Source organism: Tachysurus vachellii, chromosome 21 (genome assembly GCF_030014155.1).
Source record: "Tachysurus vachellii isolate PV-2020 chromosome 21, HZAU_Pvac_v1, whole genome shotgun sequence".
NCBI classification, from domain to species: domain Eukaryota; kingdom Metazoa; phylum Chordata; class Actinopteri; order Siluriformes; family Bagridae; genus Tachysurus; species Tachysurus vachellii.
In genome coordinates, this window is record NC_083480.1 from 4,967,269 (window position 1) to 4,986,132 (window position 18,864).

The following is an 18,864-nucleotide window of genomic DNA, read 5'->3' on the forward strand; positions in this document are numbered from 1 at the left end:
TTCCAGCAAAAATGATTGGCGTGTGTGTGTGTGTGTGTGTATTTGTGTGTGTGTGTGTATTTGTGTGTGTGTGTGTATTTGGGTGTGTGTGTATTTGGGTGTGTGTGTGTTTGGATGGGTGTGTGTGTGGGTGTGTGTGTGGGTGTGTGTGGGTGTTTGGGTGTGTGTGTTTGGGTGGGTGCGTGTGTGTTTGGGTGGGTGCGTGTGTGTTTGGGTGGGTGCGTGTGTGTTTGGGTGTGTGGGTGTTTGTGTGTGTTTGTTTGGGTGTGTGTGTTTGTTTGGGTGTGTGTGTTTGTTTGGGTGTGTGTGTGTGTGTTTGGGTGTGTGTGGGTGGGTGGGTGTTTGGGTGTGTGTGTGTGTTTGGGTGTGTGTGGGTGGGTGTGTGTTTGGGTGTGTGTGTGTGTTTGGGTGGGTGTGTGTGTGTGTTTGGGTGTGGGTGTGTGTTTGGGTGCGTGTGTGTTTGGGTGTGGGTGTGTGTTTGGGGGTGTGTGTGTGTGTTTGGGTGTGGGTGTGTTTGGTTGTGGGTGTGTGTGTTTGGGTGTGTGTGTGTTTGGGGGTGTGTGTGTTTGGGGGTGTGTGTGTTTGTGTGTGTGCTCCATATTGTCCGGCTAAAATGCAGCTCTATTTCATTTCCCCCAAAAGGATGGACAGTTTTTCAGTGTTGGGAAGGGAAAATGGGCTGTGCTAATAAATTTTCTTTCTCTCTCTCTCTCTCTCATTCTTGTCATCTTCCTGCTCTTCTTCTCTCTCCTTGCTAAGTGCTACTAACTCTCTGCCATGTTCATGCTGTCACACAGTGATCCATGAGCAAATTTCCACAACTCTGTCCTGTTTGCTCAACATTACCAGCTCACGTTCAGAAGTCAATAGGTACTGAAAAGTGTCTTTCAGTTCCATTGTGATTTAAGAGGCTTTGAAGTGCTGTAATGTAGATGTGTTAGACTCGTTATATGGGAATGAAATGCAAATTATTGTAGGAGTGCCATGTTCATTCATTCATTCATTCATTCATTCATTCATTCATTCATTCATTCATCTTCAGTAACTCCTTGGGTAATTATCATGGGTAGTATTCCACTTGATTGTGAGCCTGTGCCAGGAAAATCAGGGAATACCTCCTATATGGGCACCACACACACACACACACACACACACACACACACACACACATATATACGTTCTAGGAGCATTTTTTTCAGAACCCTGAAAAATTGATGCAGACAATTGAAGAACATGCAAAACCTTACACAGAATGTAACTGAGCTCAAGATCGAACTGAAGACCATGGAGCTGTGAAGCAGCAACTCTAGCCTCCCTTACACGAAATACACTCGTTAATTTAACTAATCTTCTTTAAACATTCAAATCCCAGCTATAGAAGCAATATTCTATGCGTCTTATTAGCGACGTGGTTCAACCGAGTGCATGCACGACTCTATACTGACTGCTGAATCATTAATCACTCCGTCTCGTCGGTTTCGCTCTGGGGTTTGCTTCATGTCCACTTAGATGTAAGTATTGTGGGATTTCATTGATCCTATGAAGAAATCTAATGTTTAAATCTGACTCGGGTCAAAGAAGTAAAAATTACAGCCTTGATGAAATAACGCTTTGATTTATATTTCCATCTTGTCTGATCTTTAGTACTATATTCCTCATTTATTTCTCTTCCATTCTTTTTAACTGTCAAGCCAAAAGTACTGTGAAGACCGTGAGCAATCCTTCACTGACGGAATTCGAACTCACCCGTAAGTTTTATTCACTCTTCTGCATTAGAGTACATGTGCTGTTAAAGTCCAAAACGAATTTTTCTAGTCTTTCTGATCAAAAGCCAAGTCGACGATAGTCTCTGAAGACAGCGATCACATATGTACAGATTTCATTGTGTCTCTTTCTGTGCTGATTTTCACAGAGTTGCTGAAATACCAACGGTACGAAATCGTGATGACGGCCTACAACATCATCGGCGAGAGTCCTGCTAGCGCTCCGGTGGAGGTGTTTGTAGGAGAAGCAGGTAATCAGCGTTCTGTCTACAGCATGTGAAAACAATTTAATTCATTAACATTGAAGGAATACGAAGCTTTTTGTCTTTACACATGACAACACTGTTCAAATCTGTGCTAAACAGATCTCTTGATTTTGTCTAAAGGCAGACAAAATGGCTGAGAACGACAAGATGGGGTTTTTCGTTTTTGCTTAGAAATTAAACGGAGCTCCTGGGAATAAGTCGAATAATAAAGATGGGAGTTATAAATAAACTAAAAGATACGAGTCAGTGAGAGAGTGAGTGGATACTTCAAAATGCACGTAATAGAGTATCTCACTCTAAACAAGAGGACTCGTAGCACAGTAAAGAGGGACGTGACACGTCTAAGGACAGATGCATTGTGGGGAGCAGGTTTCTTTTATCTTTGTTGTTAAAAAACCAAAATAAAAAGAATCATGTTTGTACGTTCATACACGGTTGCGAGTCAATTTGCTTGAATCGCCTTTCAAAAAGAGCAAGTTGTTTACGATTGGCCCATCTATAAGCTCTCCTGCTGGTCAGGCTCTTCAGTAAAAAAACACTAGGGGGCTTTAGGGGGCTAAATGATGGCCAGGTTCAGAGAAATCCTTCATGGGATGCTGAAATTCACAGCTTGAGGAATGGCTTGCAGATGGTGAGTTAAAAAGTGTTCTGGCTCCAGGCTGCCGGTTCACTATCGGCTCGTCATTACATTACATTGCATTCCTGCAGGCTTGACCTTGCTTAAACAGACAGTTTGCCAAGCAGAACAAGAGCGTGAGGTCGGCAGCTTCAACACATTCTTTCTTCACTATCTTAGACATGTACATTCACACACAAAAGGTAGACTAGTCATAACTTTAAAAAAGAAGCTTTCATGCTAATGATCTCACTACTGAGCAGTTCTACTATATCTGAGCAGAAAATAGTATCCTTTAGCAATGCGCTGTCATTTCAACCCCAAAGAAATGAAGTGGTAGATTTGAGTGCTGTTCAGTTCAACCCAAGTTGCCTCGTGCGCTAAAAACAGCCCGTGTTCAGTGCAATCATTTGCGGAGCAATATTCCATTTGCCCGGCAAACAGCTGAATCTGAGCAGCTTTCCGTATCTAATGAGCTGCCAAACAGCAGGACAGACACGACGACGTCAGAGCCGCACCATGAGAACCCAGACTCTAATTGCTGCACTGCATTATGGTTAGGATTTACAAAAAGTCGCTGTTTGGTGCCGACTCGGGCAAATCATCTTTAGTGTGACCGATTTAATGTCTCTGATAAAAGCCTTTAGTTGAAAAAAAATCGTTGTCTGTCTGATAGTAAGATGCATTAGCGCCTCGGTTGGATGACTCGCTCACAAATATTGAACGGCACTAAATTTCTTCAAATACAGGCTGTCGGCTTGGTTTTTAATATAATCCTGAATATCAAAGTAGGTAAAACATTCTTTTGTAAACTTTGCACTGTTGAATATTCTTACACCCAACCAGAATATATAAAATAGGATGTTCTTGTTATTGAGAGCAATAACAACAGTTTTGGTGTTTTTCTTTTCCCCTGCACGTCTTCTGGCTGCTTATGGTTGCCTCTCGTAAGAGACTTAATGAAGCAGTAAATATGAGTCTGTCAAAAGAAAGTCAAGCAGCTGGTGGAGCTGCACAGGGTTATCAGCATCCGGTTATTAACAGCATCGTTAGAGGGGGTCAGGCAGGGGGATTAGTCCCAGAAGGAGGAAGAAGGGGGACGCCAAACAAATAGATAAACCTCCTAATGATGACGTTTGGTACTGCTTGAGGGAAAGCAGGTTTGTGAACATGTGTGTATGTGTGTGAGTCTGTGCGTGTGTGTGTATATTCATGTATGTGAATCTGTGTGTGGGGGGGGGGATGTATGTATGTGAGTCTGTGTTTGTGTATATGTAATGTATAAGGTTTGTGTGCGGGTATGTATGTATGTATAAGGTGTGTGTATTTGTGCGTGTGTATAAAGTGTATGTGCATATGTAATGTATAAGGTGTGTGTATGTGTGCGTATGTATAAAGTGTATGTGTGTATGTAATGTATAAGGTGTGTGTATGTGTGTATGTATGTATAAGATGTGTGTGTATGTATACAGTGTGTGTATGTGTGTATGTATAAAGTGTGTGTATGTGTATATCTAATGTACAAGCTGTGTGTATGTGTATATCTAATGTACAAGCTGTGTGTTTGTGTATATCTAATGTACAAGCTGTGTGTTTGTGTGTATGTATGTATGTATAAGGTGTGTGTGTGTGTGTGTATAAGGTGTAAGATTAGGACTAGGTGTGGGGTTCAGGTTTGATGTAGCTGTAGGCAGACTGTAGCAGGAATGAACTGTTATTCCGGTGATCAATGTGTAGCCTGTGTGTGTTAACAGCAGGATGAGTTTTTAACATGGGGTTCATATACAGTAGAAATCTGGGCATGTCACTGAATCTACATTATGCAAATGAGAGCGGTTTTGTTTTGAGTAGTGGGTGTGGCTTGAAGTCCTTACATGGAAGTCTCTGAGTCAAATATGAAACATAAATATTCATCATTTTTCCCAAATCAAGAAAAGGATTAAGCCATTAAAACGCGAGCCCTTGAAATGTTGACTCTCTGATTAGCGACCTGACTATTTAACTAGAAGCTGATTGAGACGCAGCCCGACGCACGGACATCATTCTTACAATATTCCTTATACAGAACACTAACTACATCTGACACATTACAATATTGTCTTCAACACTCTTTATACTGCACTTCATATATCAAATATGGAGCTGTTTCTAATGCTGGTTGAATATTTTACCATCAGTTCTATACATAATCAGGGCTTTTGCACAAGAAATTGCACCAAACATGTTGCTATGCTTCCGTTTTCTCTGGTATTAAAGGTCCGGCTGATTTAATATTTCTGGAGTTTGATACGCTCAGTGATCTTTGTGGTCTGTCAGTGTGATCTGTGTTGTTGGAGCACTTGTAGCTCTCACCCCCTTCAACTCATCTGGAGAAGAATCTAAAATGAGTTCTCTTATGGTGCTGCTGAATTCGTATCCAGCTTGTGCAAGTGTGTGTGTGTGTGTGGTAAATACGTGTCAATATGTGTCCTGGTGCTGAGACTGTATTGACCCGGCGTTGCTGTGGGTGGTGATTGTGTGTGGTGTGTTTATATTATCGCCTCTTGTGTTCTCTCAGCTCCATCCGTGGCTCCGCAGAATATCCAGGTCAACACGGTGTCGTCCACTCAGCTGGAGGTGCAATGGGAGCCGCCCCCTGTCGAGACGCAGAACGGCATCATCCAGGGCTATAAGGTCATAAGATCTCCTCCTCCTTTGTTTTTTTTTTCCTATGATACCTTTTTTCCCTCTCTTTCATTCCCTTCTCCATCTCTCCACGGAGGAAAAATATACTCGAATAAATTTGAGTCTTTTGCTTTTACAATGCATTGTAATAGATGATCTTGTTCGACAGTGTCTTTAAAAGAGCGAGTCATTTGGGCCATGAAATAATTATGACGGATCAGGGGTTAAGGAGATCCTCGCTGAAAAATGCATGACACAGAGACATCGGGCTGTAAAGGAAAACCCTGCATGAATACAGCTGAATTGTTTTTTCCAGCTCCCTGAAGCTTTTATTGAATATGTGCATTCTGCAATACCTGGCATCTTTTAGGAAGCAGCAGAGGCTTGGAATTGAATGTTTAGTATTCAGCAAGGACAGCTTTTTGATTGTATCCCTCACATTTTGTGTTTTTTTTTTTCTTCCCCCTCTCCCACTGCTTTGCCTTCAGATTCACTACTGGGAGACGGACAACCAGAACGAGACAGAAAAAGTGAAGATCCTGTTTCTTCCTGAGACGAGCGTACGGCTGAAAAACCTGACCAGTTATACGTACTACATGGTTAAACTGTCTGCGTTTAACGCGGCAGGAGACGGTCCGCTCAGTGAGCCCAGGAGGGGGCGCACTCTTCAGTCAGGTCAGGTTCTGCCTCACTTCCCTTCACTTTACTCTCTCTTACCTGCTCTAGCATCGTTCCCTGAACAGGTTAAATCATAATATCAGTTGTGTTTGGTGGCCAAACCACAACAAAATTCCTGTTGGTTTTATTCCTTCAGAGTAACATTTGTGCACATTTAATGCTGTTCTCTGTTGTCGCTCTGAATCGTGCGCTAGCAGGGAATCGTTTGACCCGAGGCGCTAACTCATTGCAATGGCAGCAGGCTACACGCTACCACACTACCCATGAGTCATCTACAAAAAAAAAAGTTCACAATTTATTCAACTGGTGTGCATGTGACCTCATTAGCACAAGCCCTGGAAACACAGGCTCTCGTGCTCTCGTTGACATTTCCCAAAGCAACAGGGAGCACATGCTGAACAGAGAACACAGAGGCGACAAATGTTGTGAATTAATTGTACGAAGAGTAAAAAAAAAAATCCTTTCGGTCGCGTTTATTGCTTTTCTTAACATGGTGAATCTGTTTGGGCTCATTTTCATTATTATTCAGCACGCACCAAAGTTCTGCTTTTTCCTCTCTTTCTCGTTGTCTCTTAGCCCCAAGTGCTCCGAGCTTTATTACTTTCTCTGAAATCACCAGCACTACGCTGAACGTGTCCTGGGGATTTCCTGTGTCGCCGAACGGAGTAGTAGAGGGCTACAGGGTGGTATACGAGCCCACCGCCCCTATTCAAGGTACACGCCCCTATTATGTTATTCCATACGATTTTTTTTATTATTTTATTTCAGAATCAGAAAGGTCTTTATTGCCAAGTATGTTTTCAGATACGAGGAATTTTTTCTAGTACAGGAGCTCCACAGTGTAAACATATAGGTAATGGTAAGAAATGAACACATAAATAATAGACAGTTGTAGGTGCAAATTGAAATATGTGTGCAAATTGAAATATAAGTGTGCAAATTGAAGTAAAGATGTGCAAATTCAAATATAGATGTGCAAAAATAAAATATAAATGCGTACTTGTAGACAATGTAAGAATAGGGTTTGTTCTGTGTATGTTAGGTGTTCATCAGATGGATTGCCTGAGGGAAGAAACTGTTCCTATGTCTGTTCCTTTTACAAAATGTTTTTGTCAATACTTTAGCTGCTTTTATATTATTATTATTATTATTATTATTATTATTCAGAGTACTGTATTGTCTTGCCAATAAACAGCACAGATGCCAGCAGTTGTGTGTACACCTCTGAATTACTGATCAAGTGCCAAGAAGCCCTCGGGGGACTCGGTAGTTCTTTAAGTTTTCCCACATAAATTATCACTGGCTCATAAGCAGCATGTTGTTGCTGAGACGCTTTTCAAAGCCGCTGTTCCAGTTCTGTCATTTGATGTTTTCCTTCACTTTATCCTAGAGCCAAAAATTATGTTAATTGTCTTTAGTGTCAACATTCAGAGAAGTATTTCATTTTAATCAACAGATACTACTAATAATAATAATGTGTGTGTGTGTGTGTGTGTGTGTGTATAGGCATTAGTAAAGTGGTGACGGTGGACATACGGGGCAGCTGGCAGCGCTGGTTAAAGGTGCGAGACCTGACAAAAGGGGTGACCTACAGCTTCCGTGTTCAGGCCAAAACCATCAGCTACGGTCCCGAGGCAGAGGCCAACATCACGGCGGGACCCGTGCAAGGTGTGTGAGCCGCAAACTGACAACAAATCAACCAGCGTGTGGCCGCTCGTGATGCTTAACACGACACACAATGCATACAGTAACACAACAACAGCAGGGCTGAGAGAAATGCTTAATTGAGCGTGATTCAGTAGGTGAAAGAAATGTGGGCTCACGGGTCAGACAGAACAGGGCTTCATTTCATGCTCCGCTTGCTTTTATCCATACAACGATCACATGTGGTCATTAAACCCTATCTGCACTGAAGGAACTGAAATACATTTCAAAGGGATTTAGGTTTAACAGTGTATCGACATGTTAAAGCAAAAAAAAAAAGAAGAGATAAAAAAAAAAAAATGGTCAAAACAGAGCTGTGTGTTGTTTGTTTTTAATTCAGGATCTCCAGGATCTCCTCTCAAAACATCCGTCACTAAGTCTGGCTCTGGCTTGACCATCCTCTGGACACCGGGAGACACCGGAGCTGGGCACGTGACAGGCTACGTCATTGAGGCACGCCCTTCAGGTGTGTAACCATTAGGCGAATACAGCATTTAGTCTCTATAAACTCTTTTCTGTTCTTATCCTGCATTACTTTAATACAAATCATACCCCAGCACCCAGGATAAAAGACAAGTGTAACAAATGTCTGAGAGATTGCATGACGTCTCCATGTCTGTGGCTGTGACTTTGTCCTGCAGATGAAGGATTATGGGACACCTTTGTCAGGCACCTGCCTCCTTCCAGCACCTCCCACACTGTGAGTCTGGAGCGACTGCGCCACGGAGTCAGCTACCAGTTCAGAGTGCTGGCTGTCAACGACTATGGCTACGGCGAGCCAAGTGCGCCCTCTGCTGCCATGTCGGGTAAATACTCCTTTCTTACTTAGTGAGACTCAATCAACAGTTTTATTTTTTTATTATTATTTTATCACATAGACATTACAGCACAGTGAAATTCTTTTTTCACATATCCCAACCTTGGAGGTTGGGGTCAGAGCACAGCCATGATACAGCACCACCAGAGGGTTAAGGGCCTTGCTCAAGGGCCCAACAGTGGCAGCTTGGCAGTGCTGGGGCTTGAACCATGATCTTCCAATCAAAAACACAGAGCTTTAACTGCTTAAGCCAGCAATGCTATTTTATTTTATTTTATTTTATTTTATTTTATTTTATTTTATTTTATTTTATTTTATTTTATTTTTATAAACCTGCACAGAAAAAGAGCTGCATATTAAGGAACATCACACACCTAATTTCTATGCTTTATATTTATATTTAACGTGAAATTGTTTTCCCCAAAAAATAAAAAGAAATCCCAAATACAAAATTGCTGGTAAAGCGACTACATGTTTATATGTGCAGTCAAAAAGTTTAAAGATTAACTTTATAAAGACTCTCATTATGGTGGGTTTATTATTTTTTTAAACATTATTCATTACCCCAGGTGGTCCAGCGGCAGGATTCCTGGGCAGGGCGCTAACCCAGACACTGAAGAGCTAACTCTCAGTTCTGAAACCGATTAAATTTGGGATGGTTGCATCAGGAAGGGCATCCGGTGTAAAAACCTGTGTCAAATGTACTATGCGGACCACGTGATTCGTTGTGGTGACCCCGAACAGGGAGCAGCCGAAAGAAGAAAGAAAAACAAATTCCTTACTCCGTTTATATGATTACTTAATTAATGAAATGAATTTCAGCCTGAAATCTAATACTATTCAAAGGATTTCAGGAACTAGGAACTGTGTGTGTGTGTGTGTGTGTGTGTGTGTGTATGTGTGTGTGTGTGTGTAGAGGTATGTCATTTGGTCTAAAGTCAGTGGCAGCCTGCAACTAGATCAGGTTCAGTTTTATATTTAGCCTTATTTAATCATTTAGATGTTTGTTTAGATGACTGTGTCCTGTTATTGTTGTGCATTCGAATGAACTTTACACTGGACTAACACACACTCAACTCTTTATCAGCAGTGATAAAGCCACTGTGTTTATGTATGTATAATCCATATAAAACAGGTATAAATAACAATGAATTTTTTTTTTACAATAAATAACAATGTAAAAAAAAATGAAACCTAAAATAATACCCAGTACAAAATATAGTGATATAAGTGATAAAGTGATCTGACAAAAATCTTTTCTTCCACCACAGTGACATCAGTGCCCTGCGGGTTTGCTCACATACAGTATAACAGGCCTATTTGTAAAAACAGAATATTGTGTATGTAAATCTATGACTGAGTGGAGGACCAGTGTGACAATTTGCTCTGGAATTGGTGGAGGCAGTATATCAAAGCTGAAACGAGTCTTCGTCCTGATCGAGCACTTCACCAGACAGTAACAGACAGCGCTTTTTTAATTTCCATTTTATTTCCTTAAAGTATTGCCGCTGCTTCCTGTTGAGAACGTGCTGACATTTTCTCCTTACTGAGAATGAGAGATACTCAGCATTCTGACGTTGTGCAGTTCTAAGCATAAGAATAGCTCAATTTCATCTTATTCACTACTGAGTGTAAGAATTATTCCAAACTAAACTAAAAGCATATCGTCTACGCTACTCTAAAGCAACATGCAGATCTGTCTGTCAGATCTGGTGAGCTTTCTGTCACATCTTCATGCCTCTTTAAATGTTCTCAAGTATGCTTCAACAATCTCTTTCTACGCCCAACATGTTTTTAAGAAGCAGATTTCCTTTATGATGCTGCTTGAAACATCAACAACACTTCCACCTGCAGTGGTCTGACCTGGGCACATTCACCTAAACAAAAGCAGACAGGCTGATCCACAATCTGGACAAAAGTGTGTGGATACCTGACCATGACCCCCTTGAGATTCTTCACCAAACTCCCACTAAAGTTACCTCAAAGTTTGATTGTATAGAACGTCTCTGTATGCTGATTCTCTTCAATCAGTCACTGTTCCATCATTACAATGAATCATCTTCTTCTTCTTCTTTCGGCTTTTCCCTTCAGGGGTCGCCACAGCGAATCATCTCTCTCCACCTATCCCTATCTTCTGCATCCTCAACACTTGCACCCACTAGCTTTATATGAATCTGTACACAAAACACAGAGCTCCATGAAGACATGGAGTGAGAAGGTTGGAGTGGAAGAACTCGAGTGTCCTGCACTGAGCCCTGACACCTTTGGGATGAACTGGAACACCGACTGAACCCCAGACCTCCTCACTCTTACATCATCAGTGTCTGATCTCATTAATGCTCTTGTAGATGAACAAACACAAATCTACACAGACACAAATCTAGAAGAATGGAGGTTATACAGTATATCAGTACCGAGGGACCTACTTCATGTCAGTAACAATGTTTTGGACTGGACATATGTGGGTGTGATGGTCAGGTGTCCACATACTTTTGCCAGGCTGAGCATTTGGTCAAACTGTACAACTGTGCGGGTCAATTTACTGAACAGACTTAATTAAACACATCATTTTAACTTTAGTGATGGTAGACTAGGACTCTTAGAAGTAGCCTGTTGTTTTCCTAGCTGCCACATACAGTACACACTGTTAGCTATCCATGTATGAAAAAGGCTAACTCTGGAATTCTGTCCATTACATTTATGAATTCCTCCCATGGTTAGTTTCAGCATTCAGTGACAGAATGATTAGTTGTTGTTTTGTGTACTTCAACCCACAGAGTTCCATGGGATTAGTGGAACTGCTCTGCTGTAATGAATTGCTCTAAATCCTTATTTTAATCATCCATAGAAAACAAACAGCTTTCACACACTCATTAATGCTGCAGTGGCAGTGAAGTTTCACCGGCATTTACAATGTGACTCATGCAAAATAATGATATTCAGGGACACTTATCAGCATGTTGGTGGACATCGGGTTCAAGACTATTTCAAAATATACTTTTGTTTTTTCTTGATTGTTATCGCAGAATCGACCTGAAATGAAAAGCAATTTGCGTAAAAAAAAGTGATTTCACACCAGAAATAATGTACCAAATCTATTGCTTGTTAAAACAATATGGTTATTTTTGTCTGGAAATCATTAGGCTACTGATGGGAAGATCATGAGTTTGAAAACCAGATGTACCAAGCTGCCGCAGCTGGGCCCCTGAGCAAGGCCCTTAACCCTCGGTTGCTCAGTTGTATAAATTGTAAGTCACTCTGGAAAAGAGCGCCAGAAATGTGTTTATGTTAGTATGCACAGATATTCTACCTCTACCCAGTCCATCGAGGGAAAGGGACCATCAGATGGGCACTAGAGTTAGAGGACTCCATGTATTATGTGGCGCTGATATGAGTGTGTCAGTTGAAGCAGTGACTGACAACAGTAAAGGTGTTGGCCCACTTTTTGGAAGGTTCTGATTTTGAATCAACGGTCCACCAAGCTGCCAATGTTGGGCTCCTGAGCAAGTCCCTTAACCTTAATGATCATCCAACACACACTTCAGTGCTACAGTTGGGTCAGTTTTATTGCGGTGCTGAGAATCTTCTATCAACCATGTAATGTTTGGCTATCAGTTGTTCTGTGTTGATCGCGTTTCCTTGGTGGATATTAGGTTTATCCGATAAAAGAGCCGATGAATTTCGATACAAGGGTAACGCACCTACTGAACTTAGAACTGAAAACCCTTTTGATTGTGCGCTGGATTAAGAAATCTTTTAAAGGAACTCTAAACATTATTGAACAGAATTTTATGATTTCAGAAAAGTGAATAATGTCACCAGAATGAAGAACTTTGACTTTTGTATATGCATCAAAGGTAGAGGGTTGTCTGAAAGGGCCATGAATCTCCAGACTGAAGCTTTCATACCACAGGCATCATCTTCTACCTCAGAGCTCTTGTCAGTCTGTCTCAACATTGTTGTCAACCAGTCAGTCAAGCTTTGTCAGAAGATCTTGTCTTTTTAGATCATTGGCATATCTGGGCCACTTTCTTCCCAGCTCTCCCAAGCAAAAGCTTGAGCAAGATGAGATTCACACACCATGACTTTTTTTCTGTGCTGCTTCTCCACATACTGCAACAATTCCCACAACTAATTTCACTAGGAAATGAAATGTGAAACCATCTGCTGAAGGTGACTTCCGTTTAGGCAATAGTGGAACAGACGGTGTTAGGAAATGTGTTTTGGTCGTGCCCTGTTATCAATAGTTTCAGGTTACATATTAAAGCTGATGTCATGGTTCTTATCTAAAGGCTTTTTTTGTTTGACTGTGTATTAGAGATAACAGTTCTACATCCACGTCCTGTTTACAGCACCATAAAGATGACGGTCAGAGACTCATTCAGTCTACATGAAGAGTAGAAATACATTCAGACTGTTTTACTGTCAACAGAGGTTCATGACCATAGATGGTGTGTCGCGATGACGTTAAACGTAAACTACGGACTGCTGTCTAATGATTTTTTTAGAGTAACCCTGTAATAAGCAGTTAAAAATTTTCAGAATGCAGTCATCCAGCATACCGTCTACTGGATCATTTTAAACGGTTTTAGATATACCTGGTATATCTAGGTATAAATCAGGGTTGCCAGGTTTCAACCAAATCATACAAATGGTTTGATACTAATTCAAAACATTCAGTCATTGTAAAAGAGAATTTAAACCTAATTTGGAAAGCCTGTCCTTAACTGCCCTGTCCATTGCTCAGCTCTTGAGCATGGGGCAGTGTGATTCCTGTCCTAATGGGCTTCTATTAATGATAGTTGCAGTTCCTATTTCTACCACTTGCTGCAGAAATAATTCCACAGAGCTCTGCTAAATTCCACAGGGGCAGTAAATGTTGAATGAGTGAATGGTGGTGGTGTTTATAGACAAACTTCTACTCTTTGTTGTGTCAATCGATGTGGCTATTGTTTTTTTTTTTTTTAGGAAGAATGAAAAGCATTTTCCAACAAAATGAGAAATCAGGCTTAGTATCATTTTTTTTCTCTCATCTCTTTCTCTCGGTCTCTCTTTCTCTAACCTTCTGTCTTCATTCTTGCTCCCACAGCCCAGATGGACACCCCGTTTTATGAGGAGTGGTGGTTTCTCATAATCCTTATTCTGAGCGCTCTAATTCTTCTCATGATGATCGTTTTTGGCCTCGTCTTGCATGGACAGAACAAGAAGTACAAGAGCTGTGGAACAGGTGTGACCAAGACCGTGATGCATCCACTCAATACTTACAGAATACTCAATTCCCATACAATGAGCTGCTGAATGCCGGTCTGTATGTTGGTCTGTTGATCCTAGCGCTGTTGCCACGATGATGATATGCTTATCACCGCAGGTAAAGCTGTGTCCACGGTAGAGGAGAGGGTCACACTGGACAATGGAGGCTTCACAGCTCTGGAGCTGAACAGCAGACCTGTTCACGTCAAGAGCTCCTTCCTTAGGAAGAACGGCACCCGGTGAGATCATGCTCCCTACATCCTGTCTTAACAGAACACATGATAGATAGATAGATAGATAGATAGATAGATAGATAGATAGATAGATAGATAGATAGATAGAATTCTGTGGAATTATTCAGTAAGCCACATGTTTCATTTTTCTGGGTGTGTGTTTCGGAATATCAAAATTATTATATCTTAATTTATGTAAACTATATGGACAAAAGTGGACACATGACCTTCACAGCCAAAGCTGGAAACACAATTCTATACAGTTTCCCTTCACCGGACCTCAAATACTGTTCCAATCCTGACAATGAACCAGTGCACAAAACACAGAACATGTTTTGAGAAGGTTAGAGGGGAAGAACTTGAGTGTCCTGCACTGAGCCCTGACTCTGACTCAACGCCACTGAACACCATTGGGATGAACTAGAACACTGACTCTTACAGCATCATTGTATGAACTTGTAGCTGAAGTGATTGACAATGAGGAGGAAACCCAAGCGAACACAAAGACACCAAGAATCCAACCCAAGCTCGAGATCGACCCGATACACATAAATTTACCACAGCTACACATACATGCATGCTTCATGTATATTCATGAATTCAGACAATTCAGTTAGGGTTAAGTAGTTAGGATTATATTCTATATACACTAGGTTTATTTTACAGTATATGTTCTATTGTCTCCTCTGTTGTGACAGATCCCCGCCTCGGCCCAACCCTGCCGGTCTGCACTACTCAGACGAAGATATCTGTAACAACTACAATGGCGCAGTGTCCACAGACTCTACAGCCCTTACAGAACGAGCTGCAGAACTGTCTGAATCTGAGGTGAATCTTGGATTAGACTCAAATAGAGACACTTAAACAGTCATTCTCCACATGAAGCACTGAGACGTTTTTATTGTAGTCTATTAACTAAAATATTATAAGTCAAAGGTCACATTTGATTATAATACACTGAAGGACAGACTGAATAGTGATTTTTATAATTGTTTACAAACCTCCGTCATAAGAACACAATGAGACTTTATGCTTCTGCTCCTGTGATTTGATCTGCCAGGCCACAGACAGCGAGTGTGAGGAGGAACCGATCAAGCACTCGTTCGTGAACCACTACATGAGCGACCCGTCTTACTTTAACTCGTGGAAGCGGCAGCAGAAAGGCCTGAAGGAGACGCTGGCTTGCGCGTACGAAGAGTGCGCCAGTGGAGACGGAGAGGGCTACTATCAGACTGTCGTGACTCAGCACAGCGTGGGAGGCGTGTACACCCCTGCTGGGCAACCCGCACCAGGCTCGCGTACACCACTCACAGGCTTCTCATCCTTCGTGTGATGTTCCCCGAGGAGCAGGACCCCTCTGCAGATCTCTCGTTCTGGTAACTGAGGGATTTGGGAAAATGCACAACATGTGGGAAGACATTATAGCTGTGCTTTCAGCATGAAGGGACAACCTGTGAATGGGTTAATGGACAAGGAGAACTCATGGAAAATCACTGGAACCACAGACTCTGAGATAAATAAAGCATAGTGTATTACTGTACATGTTTCTTGTAGGCTCAGACTTGACTGGAGAAGATGAGTAAAGATTTGTATTACCAGCTTGGGATAAAGCAGGGTGTAGCAGACAACTGGTGTTTATTTAAAGATTTGATAAGTGATGCTACATTCCTGCAGTGACTCTTCATTGGTGGCACACCAAACACTCACCGTCTACACAAGCATTCCTGCCGCTATTCCCTTTACAGAGGATTTTGCATAGGACAAAATCTCTGTAATTACTATCTACTATAAACTGTATATACTGTCAAGTCTGAATAATCTCACTTGCCTTCAGTGTCTCTGTATATACACGTGTTTTCAAAAAAGATCATGAAACTGTGACAGGTGTGATGAGGAAGCACATTACAGTGGGACTCTGAGGGTCATGACCACAGCTATCACACTGTCTTCTCCAGTGGAGCCCGATCATCAGTGAGCAAGCCTCGCCATCAGTCGTGCAGTGATTCCCTGTGTTGCATGTCATCCTCACACATCACATTGCAGTTTGTTAATCAGGCTGAACAACTACAGACACTTTTTTTTTTTAATGTTCACAGATTAAGTGTAATCCAAGACCTAATCAGTTTCAGAGAAATCCTGCTTTTTTTTCTACTCAAAGCCTGGGTTAAATGGATTGCTTTCACTCCAGTCATGGAGGCAACCCTGTGTTTCAAATGGCGAATTTTGAGATGTTAGTGTACGCTAAGTAGAAGCAGAAATTTCTTCAGTGATGTGTGGTAACACAGTTACAGCAAAATGGCAGTGTTTGATCTGAGACGTTACTCAGGAACGGCTGGTATAATGGAGCTAAGAACTTTCCCCCGATCGTTTCTTTCAACGATTAAAAAAAAAAACCTTCAGTATTCAGTAAATTTTATTTTTTGCCATGTACTAATAAGCAGGTTGTTTTTACTGTTGTCTCAATGAGGATCATTCTGAATTTTGATAAAACCAAGCACAACATCGAACGTAAGAACGATACATGGAAGAGTCCTAGATTGCGTCTGCATCTGGGCTGATGTTTTTCAGTAAAATATCTTACATTTTTATATTCTTGTTATAAGATTAAAGCAAATATAAGATTATTAAACTTATTTCTAGATACTTTTTACTTATTTCAAGCATTACATTTTCTTATTCTACTGCCAGATGATTTTGCATCTTTCTAGAAATACAAGCTAAACATCAGCTACCAATAGAACAAGCTTTAAATGAGTACAGAAATGGCATGAAATAAGTTTAATAATTCTATATTTGGTTGCATTGGAAGCTTAGAGAAGAAAATAGTAGCTAAATTTGACTATATTCATGTCATGAACGCAAACATAACAGACATGACATGAAACTAAACAGACCATAAATAAAGAGAAGCGTAAAAGTGCCGGTAAAGCAAAAGACACAAGAGGGATAAACAGAGATGAGGTAGCTTGGGGTTTAAGGCGTTGTACTACCGATAAAATGGCTGACATTTTGAATCCTAGGTCCACCAAGCTGCCACTGCTGGGCCCTTAGCTCTGGATAAGGGCATCGGCCAAATGCTGTAAATGTAACGAAACACATCATTAAACAATGCCTTGACAAAGGACTTACAGACAATGTCAAGTATATAAAGGGCAACTATTAGGGCAAATGGGAAGTAGATGACGAGGTGGGAAACAAATCAATAAGGAGGCCATGACACGAAACATGAGAGCAATCAAAAAACACATAACATGAAAACATATTATACCCCCTCTGGTGGCCTGGCAGGAGATTGTACCAGTAATACCAGCTGTTGGCTGTCTACCTTTAAACGTGCCGGCCTTTCCCATCATCATTCTTATTACGCCATCACGGAGACCTTGTGTTATAACAGACTTACTATCCAAATCCAGCCGTCACTGATGCTACTCGAGTTTACAGTATATTGTAAGATTACAGTATGCCATTTGAGACACAGCTCTGGGTCACGTTCATCTTTTCTCTCTTCAAACACACCTGATTTAACTCATAGCAGGTTTGATTAGCTGTTCATATGAGTCACGTGCGTTAAAAAGACTGGAGTGAGCTTTTGCACATTATTATTTGCAGTGTTTTGGACCAGAGACATTGTGAGTTCAGGGATCAGAAAAGCCTGGGCTGACATTTTTCTGAATCTGTATGAAATTTGAGCACAAATGAAAACATTTCAATTGCTGGTTTGAAGACATTGTCTCGTTTCCGTAACCGCTCACATGACCACGTGTGTGAAACGTCTTCGGATGGAAAGATTGAGACAGAGTGTGAAGTTGTATTTCCAGCACTCATAAGCCATAAGGACATTATTTCTTTTATTAGTTTTATTTCTTGATTTTTTTTTCCTGATTTTTTTTTTCTTGCTTTTAAATATTCTCCTTTTTATTTTATGTGATAGAGATGTATTAAGGATATTATTTTTATTCGCTCTCTCTATTTTTTGTACTGTAGTTAATCTTATGTCATGTTTTTTTTGTTTGTTTGTTTATTGGTTCACAGCTTTTAAAAAGATGAACAAAGCAAGGCAACATGTTCATGTTTCTACCTGAAATTTCACCCCAGCACGAGTGTATCATCAACGTCCGTGAAGTAAAGGCAGTTTCCAACTTTTTTTCAGTGAAAGTAAATGTTTGCTATTGACTTCAAATGAATCATGAACTTATTCACACCACTTACACACAATTAAAGAAATTGTTTTCCAATATTAAATAGCTTTATATGGCACAGAAACATTTCTACACTGTTACTCTTACCAACACCGGCAGCTTGTGATTACAGACTTTGGTGCCGCAGGATGACATTCACAACATCAACAACTCAAACTAAACAAAGCTGAGAGTCTCTCACACTTACGCTATAGATTAGTGTTTAGTCCATTTAGAGTAATTCTATCAGGCAGATGTAAGTCTTTAACATACAGTCTAGCATCTTAATGTACCTTTATCAGTTGTGTTTGATACAGTAAAGTATGTTTCCCTTCTCAGAGCAGAAGGAGTGATAACCATGGTTGCCAGGTCTTTCCAGTCCAACTACATCTTACAAATCACACAAAAATCTTGGAAATATCCTGTTGGTTAAATGATGTTTATTTGGTTAGTTGTTTAATTTCTCAGATTCTTTCGGGACAGCCCCCCCCCCATACACACACACACAAAAACACACACACATTCCCTCTCCTAGTCTTTGCATGATATCATACAAAATGAATCATTCTCTCTTTCAGTTACAAACTGGAATATTAACAATTAATTAGTCGACATGAATGAGTCAGAGTCAACTCCAGACCATACCAGCCTGTATACTAATCAAACCTCAGGTTCTTTACTATATGGCCAATGTG

The 18,864-nt window shown here is 40.9% G+C and overlaps 1 protein-coding gene across 2 annotated transcripts in view; it reads left to right on the forward strand.

The window, feature by feature from the left end:
- sdk1a (sidekick cell adhesion molecule 1a) overlaps window positions 1-18,134 on the forward strand; it is a 264,282-nt gene extending 246,148 nt beyond the window's left edge. The window contains exons 34-45 of one of the 2 annotated variants that reach the window (XM_060896811.1): window positions 1,692-1,748; window positions 1,913-2,014; window positions 5,203-5,318; window positions 5,798-5,984; window positions 6,564-6,701; window positions 7,494-7,655; window positions 8,032-8,157; window positions 8,333-8,497; window positions 13,598-13,735; window positions 13,877-13,997; window positions 14,690-14,819; window positions 15,052-18,134. In XM_060896811.1, coding sequence (XP_060752794.1) covers window positions 1,692-1,748; window positions 1,913-2,014; window positions 5,203-5,318; window positions 5,798-5,984; window positions 6,564-6,701; window positions 7,494-7,655; window positions 8,032-8,157; window positions 8,333-8,497; window positions 13,598-13,735; window positions 13,877-13,997; window positions 14,690-14,819; window positions 15,052-15,324 — 1,715 coding nt within the window. In that variant the 3' untranslated portion in view covers window positions 15,325-18,134. The remainder of the gene's footprint in view (window positions 1-1,691; window positions 1,749-1,912; window positions 2,015-5,202; window positions 5,319-5,797; window positions 5,985-6,563; window positions 6,702-7,493; window positions 7,656-8,031; window positions 8,158-8,332; window positions 8,498-13,597; window positions 13,736-13,876; window positions 13,998-14,689; window positions 14,820-15,051) is intronic. The other variant, XM_060896812.1, reaches the window with a different exon arrangement.
- The last annotated feature ends 730 nt before the right edge of the window (window positions 18,135-18,864 follow it).